A 20,097-nucleotide genomic window follows, 5' to 3' on the forward strand; every position below is an offset into this window, starting at 1 on the left:
AATAATTTAAATATACGTCAGTTTCAAGTTTTGGGTCCCCCCTCAGATCAGATCGCATGAAATTTATTTTTTGAAAGACTAATTAAAGAGATTTTGGTTCTCTTTTTTGTTGGTTGTTTCTTCTTCATCAGGTGATAGAGGTGTAAAAATAATGCAACAGCAAAGAAAGCACCAAGAATAAAACAATCTTTCTTAAGGATGAATGAAATCATCAGAAGTGGCAACAAACTATTTGGTGAATCACAACATTAACAACAACAACAACCCCCCACTCACTCACTCTTTACACTCACATTTTCAATGATATATATATATATATATATACCACGCAGCAGCAGCAGCAGCATCAGCATCAGCATACCAGCGTCCGTGTCACCTCAATTATTGGGTTTTATTATTATACAAAGCCGAAACAGGTTTGTGTAACTCACTCCCACGAAATTTGGGTACTCAATTTTACAACATAGCTAATAAAGAGTTCGATTGATGTCTTGGTGACATATTATTATTTATGACTAGGTTCTACAATACCATTGTGTAAATTGACTAGTCTAGTGAAAGATAACATCATATGTCATTATCTTTTTGTTATGTCCTAAAAGAATAAAATAAAAATTTGAAACTTTAAAGTGGGAATTAAAGTTTATGATTAGAAAGCAAAACTGCAAAATGACAAAACTAAAACAATCTTAGAAGAGTCTGATTATGTTTGTTGTTTATTCCCGGAGTCGGCAGGCAAGCCACAATGATTTTTTTTATCACAACAAGTTTTGTTTTTGCTTTTGTAAAGCCTACGTTAGGAAGGAAACAACTCACTCTTGTCTCGTTATCACAACTTACTTACTCTCTCTCTCTCACAAAAAGAGTGTATCCATGGATTCGTTGACGCGTCGATGATGATTACAAAATCTGCAGGCCCATTTACTTACTTGACGTTCCAAATCCAGGGCCCAATTACCCCCTTGGCGGCTAAGAGGAGCCAAGAAATTCCCCCGGGACTCTTACCATTTTTTTTTTTCTAGTTTGTTTTGTAGGGTTTGGATTCAAATACCAAAAATCACGAAGAAATAAAATCAATCAAGACTTAATTTGCGTGAATAACAGGAAAAGTTATTATTAAAAAAAAAAGATGTAAGATACTGTATTTGATTCAACTTAGATTGGTAATGGTAAGTATAAAGTATACTTGATTGGAACACTCACTCTCTGTCTTGGTCAAGATAGATCAGTTTAGTAAAATAGTAGAGGGAAAGCGTTAAACTCCGACTACATTAGACAAAACACATGTCCTTTATTCTTGGTCTTTTTGCTCTTGCAGCAGCTTCTTTCTCTCATTTAATGCTGTATAAGATGTATATATGACTGATTACATACATATAAGTTTTTTTTTTTTTTTATGTCTTTATAATTAACAGGGTAGTAAACTCAACTGTGAAAGCATGTACGTGTATTGTTTTTACCTGTTGCAGTTGGTGGAAGGGTCGATCTTGTAAGGAAGTTTGACACCGCACTTGGCTGGCAAAGTGGCAGCATTCTTGAGATTCTTTGACGAGTAAGACACTCCTCCCAACGCAGACTTGATGCAGCGACACACACCTTGCCTGTCTGATGCGCTCTTTGCTTGTCCGTTGAGCATCCTGATGCCAGTGCAACAGCTGCCCGGAATGGTTCCTCCCTGCGCCACGTACACAGCGCACGGGTAAAGGTTGGCCACTACCGCGTTGCAAGACACCGCTGCTTCAGAACCCCTTGAAAGGATGGAAACAAGAAGCAGACATAACGGTAGCACAACTCTCTTCATTTTTTTCTCTCTCTCTTCTTACTCTGTTGCTTAGTACTACTTAGTACGTAGTGAGAAAGAGGTTTATATAACGTCGGAAGAGAAAAGAGTATGGTTGGTGGTTGAGGGGAGGAGTCAATGCTGAATGCAACCTTCACCCACTAAATCTCCAATCCCAAGAGATGACTTTTGTTTCATCCTAAACAAGTTTTAACTGCATCACAAAATCTCTCTGAAGTTAATAACTTGCATCCATATCTGTATACACAATCCAATTCGTAAATGATAATAACTGGTTCTATTTCTAATATTCAAAGGATTAATCTCGCATATATTACAGTATTTAGTTATCATATATATAAAGCTGTTATTTACACAAAAAAACGCTTTTAAATTTTGAAATTCGAGATCGTTAATATAAAACGCTTTTAAATTTCTAATGATCAGTTTTTATTTATTTTTTTGCAAGTAGAATACTTAAAAAATAGTAATATAAGCTTTAACATTACGATATTTNAAAAAAAAAAAAAAAAAAAAAAAAAAAAAAAAAAACAAGAAAAAAGAAATGCAGAATCAAGGAACAACTAATAAAATTTAACCCTGCCGAGAAAAAAAGAAATCTATAGCTTGAGAGACAAGTCTAAATCAGAATCGTTGGAAGTATCAGTGTCCGGTTGATCTTTTTCCTCGCCTTGCACGTGAACGTTGCCCTCTAGGTTTGCAATCAAGTTTTTGGACAAATCGTCAGTCTGTGGAACCGGGAGGTGAGAGAGCAGAGGGATATTAAGCCCTCTGTATCCAAGTCGACATCTGAAGACGTTGAAAGGAAAGGGCTGCTTAGTTTTAGCAATGTTAGGATTGTAACGAACCCGAAGATCGTATTGCGAGGAGCTGCTGCCGTTGTAGGAAATACCACTTGACGGCGGGTACTGGCTGTAGAAGGAGAGTCCAGGATAGTTTATTTCCATCTCCTTACGCCTTTTAGCCAACGATCGCTCTTGCTTGTGAGCGTTTTGATGTCCTCCCAAGGCTTGCGACGTAGAGAACTCTTTTTTGCAGAAGGTGCAAGCAAACACCCTCGCTTTAGCATCGTTCCTCGCCCCTTGTGCCTCATCATCTAAAACTCCTCCAAAGCCAGAGTTTCTTATATTCTCGTCGAACAGGAAGCGGAACTCTAGACGCGGAGTCTCCACCGCTGGCTCAGCCGCAATCTTCTCTTTCATTTTCCCCTTGCTCCTGGGGATGATCTCATGCGAAGATGACGAGATGCTGCTGGAGGAACATGATGTGGGCGTAGAGAGGTTGAGTTCCATTGGTCAAAGGAACAAAAGAGATTTGTGTGTTTGTTTGTTTGTTTGTGTAAGAAGAATAATATGATGATGAACAAGATCGATGGGGTGCTTGTATTTAATTGTTCAATAGGGCTAATCATTAATGTCAAAAAAATCTTCATACTTATGGTAGAGAATCCCAATTTTAGAAAGTAACATTCAAGGAAACGGCTTATTGACACTATTTTTTGCCTTATGCCTTTGATTCTTTATATATCTCCTTCAAGATTTCTGCCTCTTATCACTTTTCTTCTTTCCCATTAATTTGCATCTTTTCTTAATTTCCTTTTCTCTCTACTTTGTAGATTATCAATCATTCTCTTTATTTGGTAATATTTTCTTTAACTTCCGTCGGTTTCAATTTACACTTTCTTAATTTGAAGATATTAATACGATATATATGTGTCATATTTTTTGTTAGGAAACATAAGTCCACTCTTGGTTTTTTTTTCTTCTGAATCTTTAGTTTACCAAGATTAAGCAAGTTGCATTTACTCATCTTTTGTTTTAAAATTCAAATAGAAACTTTCGTTATTATCTTAAAATCTCTCAAAAAATCTTGTAAAAAAAATCTTGTAATATCTAGACAAATATTACACAATATTCTTTTGTTTATTCAACATTTCTGTGAAAAAAAAATCTATTATTTATCTCTCTCGTTTTCCTTACAACTAGACCCACCGAACACATAATTTCACCACGATGGTTTATGCAAGTTATGAATATATATCCTCACAACACAATGTTTCACCACGATGACTTTCATAAACCACCGAACACATAATTGAGATTTAGTGTTAAGGTTAGTTGATATGAACTAACCACCGAACACATAATTGAAAATTTTTTCTCTCTACCCAATGCGTAACAAAAAGGTTGATATAAAGATATGTTGAATCTGAGAGAAGAATCGAAGAGATGAGGACAGAGCAAACTATGAATATATATTCCAAAAAAACTCACGTTTTCATTTTCAACAAAAGAACAACAAAAAGTCATGGACTCTATGATTCACAATCTCTCTATTTGATGAAAGAATTTTCATCATTTTTGTTAGGAAGGAAATGATATAAAATCTCAAACAATAACATAATATTTAAATTTATTAACAATCCAAGATTCTGTTGTTTTAATTGAATAACATAAAACTTTTAATGACTTTATAAAACTCTTAATCCAATAACACTATATTTATTAAGATTTTAGACAACTTTTTACAAATCCACAACTAATAACACCAAATTTTAAAAGAGTTTTATAAAGTCTTGATTGAATAACAACATATTTTACAAAACTTATAAAGTCATTAAAATTCTCTTTAAATCTCAAACCAATACCCCCTCTTAGTATTCAAAGATCTGTTACATTTATTTATTTTCCACACTACTTAGCTGGATGTTTTGTTGAAATGGAAAATCTTTATGTTTTTGCTATAAAATACAATCAAGTCATTTCAACCCATTTATTATAATATACTGTCAGCTTTAAAATTTTCTACTTTGTCAAAAGATTTGTACCGATATAATTTTGTTTACGTATGCCAATGTCATTTTTCAAAACTATCAGCGCATAAAAAAGGTTTTAAACTAAGTCAAAAGAATATTAATCATCAACACAGTTTCAAAAAAGGTTAGAATATCTAAAAGTAAAAAAAAAAAAAAAAACATATTGTAGTGTAAAACATAAAAATGGCCACTAATCTACAGAAAATCACTTGTACATTAATATGTTTACTATTATCTGCATTATAGAGTTGCAAGTACATTTTAAAATTAGTTAACAGTTTTTGAATACAAACTTGTCAAAATATATATTTGTGTAAATATAGTATATCTAATGATAAACAAACTCTATAGTATACATTAACGAATTATAAAGGGATACATATACATATCTATATATATATATATGTGTAAACTGTAAAGATACTACTGATTTGCGAATATAAATTTATGTCGATGTTAAAAATGAATATAAATATTTTTTAACATTTAATATAATGATATTTTTATTTAGAGAACATTAATGTTAGTAATATATAAGAATCACTTTCTATTCTTCGTTTTTTTCATAGTTTTAATATATATTTTTTTTTAAATTAGATATTCTCTATGGCCATTATGGAATGCACATAGGGGCTGCATGTTTCTCTGAGAAATTCGAAAAGTATAAAACGTATAAAGTAGATAATATACATAGTTGATCACATCATCCACAAGTGTTTTGAGTATCTATAAAGATAATCATAGGTTTTAACATTTGACTAGATTAGTTTGGCGTGTGAAGCTGATACACCAAAGTTAGTCACTTGACAAGAAGAAGAAGTGAGTGCTACGTAAGTCTAACCCTGTACTTCTCTGCTTAAGTCATGTATTCACCAAAGCAGTGGCAGGGGCAGGGGCGAAGACGAAGATCTCTTCATGGTACGTACCTAAGAGTTTCTGTTCGTCTTAGCAGCAAAAAGCTGGCGAATGAAGGCAAATTTTCCCTTTGCGCGGCTGGAGAACTCAGTGATAGCTCCGCTGTTGGTCCTGTTGGTGTGAGGGTCAGGCAGAGGCTGAGGGGGAGGAGTGAGGGTAAGGAGGAACTCATTGAGCAGTCTGATAATTTGGCTGAAGCTAGGCCTCATGTTTGGGTCCTCTGCCCAACAAGACTGCACTATGAACGCGAGACTGGGAGGCATACCTTCTGGCATTCCTGGCCTCTCCTGCTGCAATGTGTTGAAGAAATATGTAAAGAAGAAGAAGAAGAAGAAGAGGTTGGTTTCCAATATAGCTCAAAGAACACAGGGGTACAAACCTTGAATGCTGCAGCATAGGCGGCTTGAAGGTTGGACATGCCCTCGAACGGCATCCGATTAGTGAGAAGCTCCCATAGGACGATACCAAAGCTGTAGACATCAACTTTGTTGTTGTAATGCTTCTTCTCTCCTTGGCGAAGGGTCACAGTACTGTAGAGCTACGGATGACATGAAGACATACATACATACATGCATGGTGGTGACAATGTTAATGCAGGAGGGCAGAATGTAAAATGTGAACCATGATGTACAAGACTGACGGGAGTGGGCAGACCTCAGGAGCCATCCAACGGTAAGTCCCAGTCTCAGCGGTCATCATCTCTGTAACGGTTTCTTCCCTAGCAAGCCCAAAATCGGCAAGCTTGACGGATATGTGATTCTCCGTGAGCAACAAGTTGTCTGGGACAGGAGGACAACAACCATAACCAATCAAGAACGCAAGTTTTGTTTTGTTTTGTTTTTTTTTTTGTTGTTGTTGTTGTTGTGAAAAACGAAGCTAGGAGAGAGTGACAGTCAGACAGTCAAACATACATACCAGGTTTGAGGTCTCGGTGAATGATACCATTGGCGTGTAAGCAGTCCAAGGCGCGGGAAATGTCAAGGGCAAAGGACAAAGCAAGAGGGAGATGGAGCACCTGAGGACGGATGGTGGCAAGATATTTACGGAGGGACAACCCTGGGAGCAGCTCAGTCACTATCACCATGAGAGGGTCTTTGCAGGCTCCAATAAACTGCCAAAAAGGGTTTCCCAATTGTTTTTTTTTTTTTTTAGATTTTTTTTTGAAAAGAAAGAAACTAAAAAGAAACCAGGGAGGGAAAGAGAGAGACCTTGACAAGATTAGGGTGTTGAACTCGGGACATCATATTGACTTCGCGGATGAAACGGCTCTCGAGGGAAGATTTCTCATCAGGTTTGGTGCCGCGGTGGACAACTTTGATAGCAACAATCTCGCTACCATACCTGCTGGTGGTTGGGATAAATAATTTATTTAAATTAAATTAAATTGAAAGCAACTGAAGAAGAAGATGATCAAGAGAGAGACCTTCCTTGGTAGACTTTGCCGTGAGCGCCTTGGCCAATCTTGGAGCCGATGAACAATAATTTGGGATCGAGAAGCAGACTTTGGTCAATCGTCAGAGCCCCCGACGATGATCCATTATGATGATGATGACTACTAGTCTCATCATCGCCGCCACTCATATTTATTTATTTATGTACTGTATTCAATAATGAAAACCCCTTCTAATCCAAAACCATCCAAATCACAAGAACCTTAAGTTGGTTAGTTCCAAAATCTAATTGAATCTCCTGTAATAAGACTAGACTACAAAAAGCTCCAAAAAGGAATAAAACCGCAGGATGAGCCTATGAAATAATAATCCAATCAGAAGAATGAATCGTAAAAGAGAAAGAGTACCACCACCACCGTTGTTATATATTTATCTCTCCTCAAGAAGGAAGAGAAGAGGGACACAGAGAGCGAGAGAGAGCGAGAGAGAGAGAGGCAGTTCTCAGAGCTATTTTCTCCGGGCGAGATGAGGATTTTTGTTTCCTCAATAGTAAAGTAAAGAGAGAGACGAAGCAAGCCAATGGAGAAGAAGAAGAAGACGCCTTTGCTCTGCTTTTTTTCTTTTGGGGCTTTTGCTTACCCAATCAAAAAAAACCAAACTAAAAAACCAAACTAAAAAAAAAAAAAAAAAGCAACTACTGTATTGTATTCTTTTGTTTCTTTTTAAAAAAAATAAATAATTAATATAAAATGAAAGAAGTAATGTTTTTTTGTTATCAAATTATAAGATGACGACACGTGTTGAGTTGGACATTCTTTAAGTCTCCCCCCCCAGGAGGAGGAGGATGTGTATTGTACCGGTCACATATATACATACAGTATAGTATTAGTTAGTCGGCTAAGTAAATATGGGGATTTTTTTGTCTTGGGGATTAAATTTCCTAATTAGTAAGGTCAGTCGTCGTCGTGCTTGCCATGCCTCCTTTACATATTATCCAACAATCAGGTCCATACATTCCTATTTAATGCGACATTTGTTTCGAATCTTTTGATTTTATTGTTCTCCGAAAACTGACCTATGCACTTATGCCACGTGTTAGACGCGACGTGTCTTATTTGGGCGGGTGAGAGCGAGAGAGAGAGAGAGACTCCAATGACCCACCAAATGGGTACGTACGGTTAGTGGTGGAATAAATTAAAGTTTTTAGTTTCACACGTGAAATTGTTTTTATCAGGCTTGAACACTAATATCCGTTACCCATATTCGACCCATTATTCGGTTTGTATCCGTCCTAAAAAAGGTATCTGTACCTTTAGGGTCGAGTAAAGGATATTATAATTATATTACCCATGAGTAAGGGATGAGTATAGGGTATTAGTTTAGTTTTCAATACCCATCCCGTTCTTTGTTCCTTTCCCCGTTTTGTTACATGACCCGTTAATACCCTTTAATATTTTGTATTATTATTATTTATTAATATTAATTTATAAATATATTATAGAGTTAAAGTTAAAGCCTAAGTTCAACTTAGCCTAGCTGATATGATATATACGACGTCCAATTGAATTATATATTACTTTTATCTTAAAGTTTGCAATTTTATTATTTTTGGAACTATATGTTGGGTACATTTATGAATTTTTCCTTTTTCGGAATATGAAATTATTATTGCGATTATTGACAATTTTTTTTACTGGATACTCGTTTTTCCGGGTAAAAGTAAAGAGTCAGATAATTAAAGGATCAACTATTTTTTACCGGATACCCGTTATTTAAAGATCGAGTATGAGTAATTTTTTCTATTATCCGTTAGGGTCAGGTCGGATAAAAGGTATAAGAAAATACAAGGGTACCCGTCGGTGCCCAGCACTAGTACTTTTTGGAGTTTAGGAGAAAAAACGCACGAGTTGGGTGAGTCTCTTCTTTACTACGCATCTTTGGGGTCGGGTCCTCCTACTACGCCAATACGTGTATCATCATCCTCTTGGGTTATTGCTATTTTAGCATTATTTTCTACTACCATTAATGGACAGCCAGGCCCAATATGATTTAAACATATTTGGGTTTCACTTTTATGTCATGGGTTTGATTTATAAAACCAAGTCCATACTAATCTTTGAAACTTAGAAAAGTTGTCTAGATAGATTGACAAAAAAAAAAAAAAGTTGTCTACATTATCCAACACATGACATCTAGACATCTAGACATCTAGATAAACCATCATGTGTTGGATAATCTAGAAAACTTTTCTAATTAAACTAATTGTTGAGAATAACAAAAACTAGAGCCATATTTATTTAAGACGTTCTGGGTTTTACGGATGGTACAATTATACTCGTGTCCGTTGTCTCTTCTTCGTGGCGGTTGAGAATGGCGTATACAAACTACCGTAACGAAAGTTAATTTGTTGAAGGTACAAGGAACGAATCATCTCTCTTTAATTTAATACCTCGATATTATTTCTTTGTACTTGTTTTATAGAACTTTCTATGTCTGTACAATACAATTATACAAACGTAGTGTCTCCCTCTTTAATTTGTACGTTACTGTGGCTAAGTGCGTTGGCCGTTATTTAATCATCTACGATCTGATATATTTGATCTGAATGGAATTCACAATCTTTTCGACAAGAGTGATTTGATGTTTTTTTGTTTGTTTTCATAAATGATTGGTCGCTGGAAAATATGAGACTGATGTGGTTAAAACAAAGATGTCTCAGTATCACCCACCCACTTGGTCTTTACGTCATATTTTCCTGGCTAATATTAGTATCTAACTATCTAAGTACTACTTAAAATATGGCACAACCTATATTAAGAATTGGTTCACGTGGAAGAAACTTTTTCTAATAGAGATTTTTACTTTCCATCATATTTTGATAGGGCGAAAATAAAGAAAATACACCAATGGATAACAACTTTTAATTGTAAATTTGTGACTGCGAAGTGTTTTTATGTGAACTCACTACTTTGCATATATAGATATGCTAGTAATTCCAGGGTAACCCGTAAGTTTTGATATTTAGCACTATTGAATTATAAATGGCACATTTTGTTTATAATACCATACCAATTATTTGTTTAATGCGGAGAGAAATGGGTTGTTCAACCAATAATTGAATAACTTAGGCAGCAAAAAGTCTATTAATGATTTTTATATATTCCAAAGGTGTCGGTTGAACCAGAAAATAAACAACAAGATCTTCTTAAATACTAGTAATAATTTGGTCTTAAACAACATATACAAAAAGTGAGTGTTTTCTACTTTCTAGGGTGGGTACCACTGGGTACTAGTAAGGAAAAACTCAAGTCAATCACCGAGTGTTTTCTTTTTTAAGTTTATGGGATTATAACTCGAAATTGAATTTTTTTTTTTTATTAGTTTGTAGGTTAAAAGGAAAAATTATTTGCTGATTTTCTGTACAAAATCAAACTTAATTAATTTCCTGTTAAAAACGAAATTTTAATATATTTACTGCATGCAAATATTCTAGTTTACGGTGTGAAACAGAAACAGAAACAACAAAACAAAAGACATTGAATTTATAAGAAAAAATGAGTGGTCCAATACATGTAGCTTTGGTTTTTCCTCGTGTTGTCTGTCTTCGTCGCCTCTCGTTACAAGTTTTGCATGGATGTACCAAAGACACGTGCATTCTATGTTTTTATAAATAATATAAAACTCTACGTACGGTGGCAGAAAATATCGAAAGATTCTAAATATAATAATAGTAAGTTTTTAGACAACACCTAAAATTACGAAAATCGCAAATGTTAGTAAAAGTATGGCTGCCAACGTTATTTGTATGCATAACAATGTTTCAGTAATTCTAATGGGATTTCTACGCTGTCATAATGATATAGTTAATTATCCTTTTTCATACTAACAATATGATTATATGAAATCTATGAACGTAAATCTGAAAATTTCAAGAGTTTTATGATTTGGAAGGGACCAAAAATTGTTTAGCTTAGTGTTTCCTGATTGTTGATATAAGAAACAACAACTAGATTAGTTCGAGAGTAAAATAATATATGTGGAGACTTTTGGTGTAAATCGACAAAAATAATGAAGAACGACGAACTGGATTTTGTATTTTCTCTTTTTGTTTTTGTTGCATAAAGTTACATATATCTTTTCCCTTTACAAGCTTCGAATATTCAAACTAAACAATCTCGAATTTTCGTTAAACCTCCTCTTCGAATCTCGCCCGTGATCTCCTGACTTTATCTCCAGCTTGACTCATCGTCTTCTCTTCTTGGACTCGCGTTAGGCCTATTAGCAGGCTTGTCTTTCGTTCTTTAGCAGATTTTTCTATGGCCCCCCACATCGTCGAAACCCAACACCAACACTGATTCTCTACAAGTTCTACATCTTTGAATTCCAAGTTGGAATGGAAGAAATAACTGATATATCTTGTAGAAAAATGTGATGAATTTTTTTTTTTGATAACTCAAGGTAAATTCTCGTGTAAGGGTTCATATCCATGTGACCACATACTAAATGAGTAGCAATTAGACATATGGAATTAATTGATTCTAGCATGGATCAACAAAATTTTGATTTATAATTATTGATTAACTTAAAAGAGAGAAGAAAAAAAAAAGTGATAGGCACATTCAGTTGTGTAATTGTCTTTATCCAAATAAATACGAAAATAATTTTAAAATGTGATTATTTCACACAAGAATCAAATCTCATAAAGATTTGACAATTGACGCAGCGATGATAGGTAAAATAATAAATAACATAATACAAAAGACTGGCCTCTTTCTTCTTTTTTTTTTTTTTTTTTAATTTTCTTTGCCCGCATTAGTTGTTTTTTTGTTTACTTGTGTTATTCTGTTTTTTTTTTCTTACCTTTTTTGTTTCTTGTTATTTTGTGGAATAAGATGTCTGAAACTTGCTCTCAGAATGGGATGATTAAATAGAAGAAAGAAAGCAAGAGTTCTAATGTACAATGGACGAAGACGAAGTACATGACACGTGCAAAGTGGTAACTGGTGACCCATTTTGTTGTTGGCCATATCCGTTAAGTTGATTTAGTATAGGAATTATGCAATTAACAATATATAGGAGGACCCTAAAAAAGACAAACATAATGTTAGCTAGGTACGACTTAATGTTTGTCAAGTCATCTTCATTGCATTGTTACGAGTTACGAGAGTATAAGACCACGGATTTTAAATCTTTCCAGTTAACCCATATAAATATAATACGAAGAAAAGAACAAGAAAAAGAAAGCATTCCAAATATGTTTCGTTCGTATGATTGTGGTAGAACTAGCTATTATAATAACTCACCACACCTGCAGGTACCACCATGCATTAATAGCCCAAAAAAACCGTTCGATTGAGACCGAGAAGTTCAATGACTTTCTTCCAAAACGAAAAGCCAATGTAATTTTATTTTTTTGGGTGTGTTTAGAGTGTAATAATACAACAAATTAATTCGAAAATTGAGAATTTGGACGGCGGAGAGACAAGGTCACAAGACGCAAAATCTCCGGTGTGTGATAATGTCGGATCGCAAGGCAAGTTCGGTTAAGTGGTCGTTGACCGAGTCTACACTTGCGGCTCACCGACAATTCTTCGCGCCATTATTACATTGCACAGTTGCACTCGAGCAACTTCTTTTATGAGTAGCATATAACACGTCCCCGTGGATAAATATAATTTTACATAACTTGTATATAAACCGTCTTCCAATCTACTTAATGCATATATATAGCTCGTAGCTTCAATTTACGAAGGTGTATATGTATAAGATAGGTTTTTAATTAGTGATTATGTATTGATGTGATAAAATGTACCGTTTCAAAAGTTACTAATCATAAAAATAATATCATAAACGTTATTAAAATGTTATTTTCAATATATTTTTTTCGTGCAAATCAAATTTAATTAAATTGGTGACATGAAATTCGTTTTTAGGAAAAGCCTTTCAATGATCAAATGGTAGAAAAACAATACAAAATAGATAGATTCTTAATGAACCACAACATCCCAAAATAACAACATGGATAAAAATAATAAATGCAACTAAATAAGCTAGTACAAAGATAATTGAGCATAAAGTCATAGAGATAGTGAGATCAACCACATGAAGTGAAGGTTGTGGTTTGTACAGCGTTTGTGTGTCGTTACTTTCTATAGTTATACATTATTTTGTATGTAATAGATTATCCCCAAAAAAACTTACATAATTTTGTGTTACTAACCAGACTCACAGATTATTTGTTAAAATATTGAAACCTAAAATTAGTAGGTTAGGTTTAGGCATTTCCGGTCTAGTGATATCCTAATGTATATTTACTTCATAATTATCAACTAAATTTAACTAGTTAAAATTAAAAATTACATACATGACTAAATTTAACTAGTTAGTTAAGATTGTGAATTTTTGAAACTAATGCAGAAGTATCTCACACATTTGAATCGTGGCAATGGTTATTGCGTATTTTCTTAATTACGCCATTTTTATTTTTGCAACTATGTATTCGGCTTGATTGCTATATCTATTTCAATCCTAATCCTCGTTTTTTTTAACAAATCTAATACAGTACCAGTTTTCTTTTTCCTTTCTTTTTTTCTCAGAAATAATACATTCGTTGACGTGTAGAGAGAGGTACTTGTCTATCTTGTGTAATTAAGAAATGGTCCTACTTAAAAAGAAATATTTCACGAAAAAAGAAAGTCGTGCCTTGTGGATTAGTTACAACTTTTATCTTAAAAAGAGGTGCTAAGTGATATAAATAAGGAGAGACAATAGAATAAAAACAACTTTTATATGCCATTCCAAATAGAAAACGCGTCTATGAGACGTCGCTCGCAGTTCTAACAAAATACTCTTCGTTCGTTTTTCTTACGAAGGATCATAAATGTCCACGTAAATTAGTATTCACAATTTTTCTTTTACTGTGTTGTGAAATAATGGGTTTGATTGGTAACCAAAACAAAGTTTTACAAATGGTACCGCTTTCAATTTTTACCGATCACAAAAAGTTTACTAAAATCTTTATTAAAAGTTTTACTTTCAGTTTTTTTGTACAACTTTCATGTATAATTCTTTCTTACAGTTTTGTATTATTTCATAACAGCTTACAGCTTTTCTTTAGAGGTTTGGTTACGTAACCAATTAGACCATTATACTTTTTTAGTGGGAAACAGATAAATTAATTGTATGTTGGTATATTTGAGCAAAGTCAAGTCATAAAATCATTATGTTAATATTTAACATCGTCCTAATTGCTGATTTTGAAATTCGTAGTGGTGGGGTACATCACACGGAGATATCACAGGCCACCAGTGTAAAGAAACATATTATACTAGTATATAGTATATACTAATATTTATTTCGAACTTTAATATCCAAGATTTGTTGCAGAAACAAAAAGAAATATATATATTTTATTTTGTCAATTAAAGAAATATATATACATATATTACAAATTATTATTATTTTTTTTTTAATAAAATTTCTAGTATTTTTTATAATTTATGGATGATTACAATAGAGAGAAAAAGTGTCTCAGCAACAACTAGATTCGGGTTGAACATACCCGATACAATAAAGAAAGTAAAAGATTTTACAAAGCGAGAAAGAGCAAAGAAGATGATAAGTTAGGCTGAGAGCCTTTGGAACCAGTACGCTAGCATGCCCCATAGCTTCGGATTTGTCTCTCGTGCTAAGCAGGTGTTTCGGATACGTCTATCAAGATGCTGGAAGAGGCCTTCGACTGGAGTGCGTTGTCCGGTGAAGATTCGCGTGTTTCGCTCATGCCAAAGTGTGCAGATCACTGCCTGAGCTACCAGTAACTTCAGTGTTGCCAAGTTTCTTTCGGAGGAGGCTTGCAACCATAGTAGGAAACCGTCCCAAGAGTTAAAACCAAAGAAGTGCAGTTTCATTCTTGAGGTGCACCATCTCCACAAGTCGTAGCTATAAGGACAGCGTACGAATAGGTGATCTCTTGTTTCAGTATAAATTTCACAGAGAATACAGGTGTCATCTTCCAAGAGACCCCAGTTCCTCAAGCGAGACAAAGTTGGCATTCTATCAAGGCAAGCAAGCCACATTATGAAGGAGTATTTGGGAATAGAACCTGGGAACCAAACATGCTTGTGCCAAGTACCTCCGTTGCTGGTGGTTTGCAGACTTTCCAAAGTGTCGGAGAAGCTAAAACGATCTTGAGATTCCCTTGTCGAGTTAGCCCACAAATATAAATCCTTGACTTCCGAGTTAATTTCTTTTTCTGCGAGATGGTATAGCAGGTTCTCAGCATTTTCACTGGGAGCACCTCTAAAAATCCACCCATTACAAATTATCAAAGAACTTAGTTTGTCAGTGTTGATTTTGACCGAACTTAGGTAAGTCCAAGTTTAAAAATGTATTGTGTACTACCATGGTCTGTTCTTCGATAACATCGAAATTTCATTTAGAAGTTTTGTTGCAATAATTTAAACTTTTTTAAAAAGAGAAAAAAAAAACTTTGTAGTATATTGCCGGCGTGCCCGACAAAGCTTTTGGAACTTTTTTTTTTTGGGTTATATATAATTATATATAATTTTGGAAAAAAAGATAGATAGATTTGGGTACCTTTTAATTCACCTTTCTTGGTCCCAGTTTTGAACTTCAGTCAGTGTAATAGTCACTTTTGTGCAACACTTACCTCTGCACACGTATGGAATAAATCAATATTTTTAATGTTTCACAAAATATCATGTTTTAAGTTTTCTTCGCTGTATATATTTGATCTTATTTCAATAAAAATCTTACAACATAGTTTTAGGTGTATCCATATATAACAATTATTTATTTGGTTTTAGTGCTTAAGTAAGTTATAATTTGAATACTTATAATCGAAAAAAATCTTTATGATAATGAATTTTAAATTTAGGATAATGAGATAAAACGAAGTGCTAGTTTTTGACAGGTTAGAATAAAAATTTTAGCAATCTTGTATCAAAAATGAAAACAAAAAAATCATTTTAGTGAAAACAATCAAAGAGCACGTTTTCGTTTGTCAACCTGCTTCTTTCCATGGGTACCCCGTAACCTAAAAATATACTTTTGTCAGTTTAATGTCGCATGAGATTCCTTCTTGCTTCCTATTTTTATATTTTAAGAAATCTTAAGCTATTTTTTATTTTAAGATTGATAAACCAAATCTCATCGAAGATTATATGAGAGACCATCTCCAATGGTTTTTCCTATTTTTTATCTATAATAGAAATTTTTTATAATAGAGATGAGTTTTGCTCCAATAGTTTTCTTTATTTTTCCTCTAAAAGAGAATATTCCAAATAGATAATTTTTTATTTCACAATTAACATCTTTTCTTTATAAAAATTGCAAACGAACACATTTTACTTTAATTTTTATAGCACTTTCATAAAATTATTATTATTATTTTTATTTAAATTAAATTGAAAGAGCTAAAAGAAGAAAACAAAATTTTATTTTGTGACTTCGATACTCTACATCCAAATGTTCGTGGATATTTTGAGGCTGAACACGAATTATACAAAGCGGAATAATCAACAACAAAACCAACAAGCTCCTCCTCCATCTACTTCATTTGGTTCGTTTGGACAATATTTTAGCAATATTGGTGGACCCCAAAGTAATTTACCAGATTATTAAGTTATTAGTTTTTATTGTATTAAAATAATTATTATGGAATGAACGAAAAATAAATATTATTATTTATAGAAATTATATTTTCCAAATGGTAGTCTCAATATTTTAAAATAAAGATTTATACTTAAATTTATATTATTAGTTCTTAAAAATAGTTATTTTATTAACTTTATATAATTAGTTCTTAAAACTATTTATTTTATTTATTTTGGTCATAAATAAAAAAAAGTTAAAGACTAAAAGGACTACTTTGCAAATAAAATAGTTCACCTATATTTATAGAGGAAAAAATAGAATTCCTCTATATATATAGAAAAAATAACAATTTCTATTATAGAGATGAAAATAAGGATCTATTTGAGCAAAAGTTAGTCTATAATAGAGTTTACATAAAAAAAATAGAGAACTATCATAGATGTTTCGTGAATGCATGATACAACTAGAAGACAGTAGCCAATGTTTGTCCGTACGAACTATTTCATCATATCTCCATTAATTACTGTTTCGTTTTTTTGTTTGTCTACATGTTACTACTTCTTTTTCTATATATTCTCGTCATTTTGTGACCCATCACCGAAATATATAAATAAAAACAGCCCAATTGAAGATTTTGGTTTTTTTCTTTGGCACTTATATGCCTAAAAGCAAAATCGTTTTGTTTTCTTTTTGCTTGTCGCACTCTTGTTTGTATGCGGTAGCGGTATGCAATGCATGCATATACTACTGTTTATTATTTATATATAAACAAAAACAATACGTGAAGGTCAGAACCAAAAAAAATAAAGTTAACAATTTACACATATATATATATGTATATATATATATATATATAAAATCATAAAGATGTGAAATCGAGAAATGCACACGTACACACATATCCAAAGTTAGGTATGAAAATACCGCAGATGCTGTTTTAATGAATTGTCGGTATCGTAGGTCTAAATGGATCTACTAAATATAAATAAAACGTTTACTATTAGTATGTGTCTATCGATTTTGTCTCAACGTCATATAACATGCCGAGTAATTGCAGATAGTACTAGTAGTTCTCAACACACTTGCATACTAATGAGTCTCTAATCGTTTAAAATCCCATTAATTATATTTTTAAGTTTAGATCCATGAGAAAGATGTAGTGAAATTCATGAGGAGAAGGTAGAGTTGGTATTACTATTGACACATTAATAGTCTCCCTTTCCGCATAAATTTGATTTTAAAGTAAAAACAAACAATTACACCTAGAGTTGTTTCGTCCGTGCAGTCACAGTAAGATGATTAGTAGAAGAAAAGTGTGCCCCGCCCATTCGGATAAGTACGTATAATTCAAGGAATGGCCGTTAAACAAGTACAAGGAAAATAATTAAAGTCCTCATATGCTAATCTAGACGACCATGCATCTAAAATAGTCAGTACAAGAATAATCATACTATATACATGCATCTTATTCAGCAGAGAGAGAGAGAGAGATTACTAAAATTAAGGGGAAGAAAAATACTATATAATAAAATTGGAATATTAAGGTGGAAGATTAAGATCAAGCCAGATTTGCTTAAAGACATTGATGATAATAGGGTGATACTCGTCTGAATTGAGACAGAGATAGCAAGCCAAAAGCTCTTCTAGATCCTTTGACGCTCTTATCTTGTTCTCTGCTATCATCTCCTCCATTGATTCCTTAAAGTCTCTCCTCGGATCCACCGACGCCTTCACCACCGCCCTGCTCCGCCTCGCCGACGACCCGCTTCCGCTTCCGCTTCTTCTTGCGCTGCTGCTTACCGATACTGATTTCCTCGTCGAGACCCGCGGCGACCGCAGTCTAAGTCTCACCCCCGCCGGAGAACTCACCGCCGTCTTCCGTGGGGTGGTTGCCCGTTTGGTAATGATCGGCCGAAGATCGAGCTCCGGAGGCGGCGTAAAGGTTGCGGCTCTGGATAACCAGGAGCTGTCGTCTAGAGGCTCGTCGGGGAGGAGAACTTGATCTGTGCGAAACTCCGGTGAGAAAGAACCCGTTCCGGTGGCAGTGCTGTCACCGGAANTAATCTAGACGACCATGCATCCAAATTGTTATATTAGTACAAGAATAATCATACTATATATATAATTTACATGCATCTTATTCTTTTACTAAAGTAAGGGGAAGAAAAAAAATATAATAAATTGGAATATTAAGGTGGAAGATTAAGATCAAGCCAGATTTGCTTAAAGACATTGATGATAACAGGGTGATACTCGTTTGAATTGAGACAGAGATAGCAAGCCAAAAGCTCTTCTAGATCCTTTGACGCTCTTATCTTGTTCTCTGCTATCATCTCCTCCATTGATTCCTTAAAGTCTCTCCTCGGATCCACCGACGCCTTCACCACCGCCCTGCTCCGCCTCGCCGACGACCCGCTTCCGCTTCCGCTTCTTCTTGCGCTGCTGCTTACCGATACTGATTTCCTCGTCGAGACCCGCGGCGACCGCAGTCTAAGTCTCACCCCCGCCGGAGAACTCACCGCCGTCTTCCGTGGGGTGGTTGCCCGTTTGGTAATGATCGGCCGAAGATCGAGCTCCGGAGGCGGCGTAAAGGTTGCGGCTCTGGATAACCAGGAGCTGTCGTCTAGAGGCTCGTCGGGGAGGAGAACTTGATCTGTGCGAAACTCCGGTGAGAAAGAACCCGTTCCGGTGGCAGTGCTGTCACCGGAAGTCGTGGAGGATTTAGAGTCGACGGTGGCTCGGTGACGAAGACGGCTCCCGGCGGGCTGTCGGGAGGATGGTGTTTTGGGAGAGCGTCTAGAAGGAGGCCTAGGACTGCGTGCCGTTGTGGTGGTCGTAGGAGTAGGAGGAACAGAGAAGTGGTGTTTATTGGTGCTGTTTCGTTGCCTCTGTTGTTTCTTTGACTTTCCCATGTCCCTCAGTTTGTAAAACCATGCGTTAGGGATTAACTCCGATACCTTGAACCGATAGTTACCCATCAGCTGCCTTCGTTGTTTCTTCTTCTTCTCTTGATGTTGAGACTTTGAGATGAGATTAGAAACTGAGAGAGTGAAGAAGAGTGGAGAATATAAAGGGGCAGAGAAGAGATTATGTGATGTGAGGGGTCGGTCTTTTTACGTACTTGGAAAAAAATAAAGAGAAAGAAAAGAAAAGATATAGTTGAGGTGAGATGCTATCTCCATTTTTATTGATTTTGTGTTAGATTATGTTCTCCTTTCAATTCCTCTAATTACATTGACATTTCACACTGACACTTTATACTATTTTTTTTGTAGTGAATAGTAGTGTGTACTTTAGTGCCACCAATAAAACAAATGTCAATTGTGATAGATACCACTAAAATAGGTTTTCATTCCAAAATACCACAATTTAGTTTTTTTTTTCAAAAACACCACTAAAATGTAATTTTTTCTAAAAATACCACATAATTGAGTTAAATTTCTACTACTAAAAACTAATTCCTAAATTCTAAATACTAAACCCTACCCCTAAAAACTATACCCTAAAACTAAATGTGTCAACCCAAACCTAAAAAAAAAAATCTACATCCTTAAAAATCA

The 20,097-nt window shown here is 34.5% G+C and overlaps 5 protein-coding genes across 7 annotated transcripts; all 5 read right to left on the reverse strand.

The window, feature by feature from the left end:
• On the reverse strand, window positions 1,039-1,801 carry LOC104734117 (non-specific lipid-transfer protein 10). The gene is made up of 2 exons (XM_010453625.1): window positions 1,461-1,801; window positions 1,039-1,341 (listed from the first exon to the last, which is right to left on the reverse strand). Exons 1-2 carry the CDS (start codon window positions 1,799-1,801, stop codon window positions 1,332-1,334), a joined length of 351 nt encoding a protein of 116 aa, XP_010451927.1. The 3' UTR covers window positions 1,039-1,331.
• Window positions 2,401-3,377, reverse strand: LOC104734118 (zinc finger protein 4). Its single transcript, XM_010453626.1, has one exon. The coding sequence runs from the start codon at window positions 3,091-3,093 to the stop codon at window positions 2,401-2,403; it is 693 nt and encodes a 230-aa protein (XP_010451928.1). The 5' UTR covers window positions 3,094-3,377.
• Window positions 5,276-7,560, reverse strand: LOC104734119 (serine/threonine-protein kinase HT1). Of its 3 annotated transcripts, none has more exons than XM_010453629.2 (6): window positions 6,955-7,560; window positions 6,740-6,875; window positions 6,447-6,642; window positions 6,186-6,310; window positions 5,911-6,069; window positions 5,276-5,818 (listed from the first exon to the last, which is right to left on the reverse strand). In XM_010453629.2, the coding sequence occupies exons 1-6, from the start codon at window positions 7,110-7,112 to the stop codon at window positions 5,543-5,545; spliced, it is 1,050 nt and encodes a 349-aa protein (XP_010451931.1). In that variant the 5' UTR covers window positions 7,113-7,560; the 3' UTR covers window positions 5,276-5,542. The 3 variants fall into 3 exon arrangements, with proteins under 3 accessions (XP_010451931.1, XP_019089924.1, XP_010451930.1); XM_019234379.1 differs by having other exon boundaries at window positions 5,276-5,821; window positions 6,955-7,559; XM_010453628.2 differs by having other exon boundaries at window positions 5,276-5,821; window positions 6,740-6,872; window positions 6,955-7,558.
• On the reverse strand, window positions 17,871-18,673 carry LOC104737784 (transcription repressor OFP1-like). Its single transcript, XM_010458044.1, has 2 exons — window positions 18,668-18,673; window positions 17,871-18,601 (listed from the first exon to the last, which is right to left on the reverse strand). Exons 1-2 carry the CDS (start codon window positions 18,671-18,673, stop codon window positions 18,077-18,079), a joined length of 531 nt encoding a protein of 176 aa, XP_010456346.1. The 3' UTR covers window positions 17,871-18,076.
• On the reverse strand, window positions 18,615-19,781 carry LOC104734120 (transcription repressor OFP1-like). The gene has a single exon (XM_010453630.2). It carries the CDS (start codon window positions 19,513-19,515, stop codon window positions 18,727-18,729), a length of 789 nt encoding a protein of 262 aa, XP_010451932.1. The 5' UTR covers window positions 19,516-19,781; the 3' UTR covers window positions 18,615-18,726.

Source organism: Camelina sativa, chromosome 13 (genome assembly GCF_000633955.1).
Source record: "Camelina sativa cultivar DH55 chromosome 13, Cs, whole genome shotgun sequence".
Classification (NCBI taxonomy): domain Eukaryota; kingdom Viridiplantae; phylum Streptophyta; class Magnoliopsida; order Brassicales; family Brassicaceae; genus Camelina; species Camelina sativa.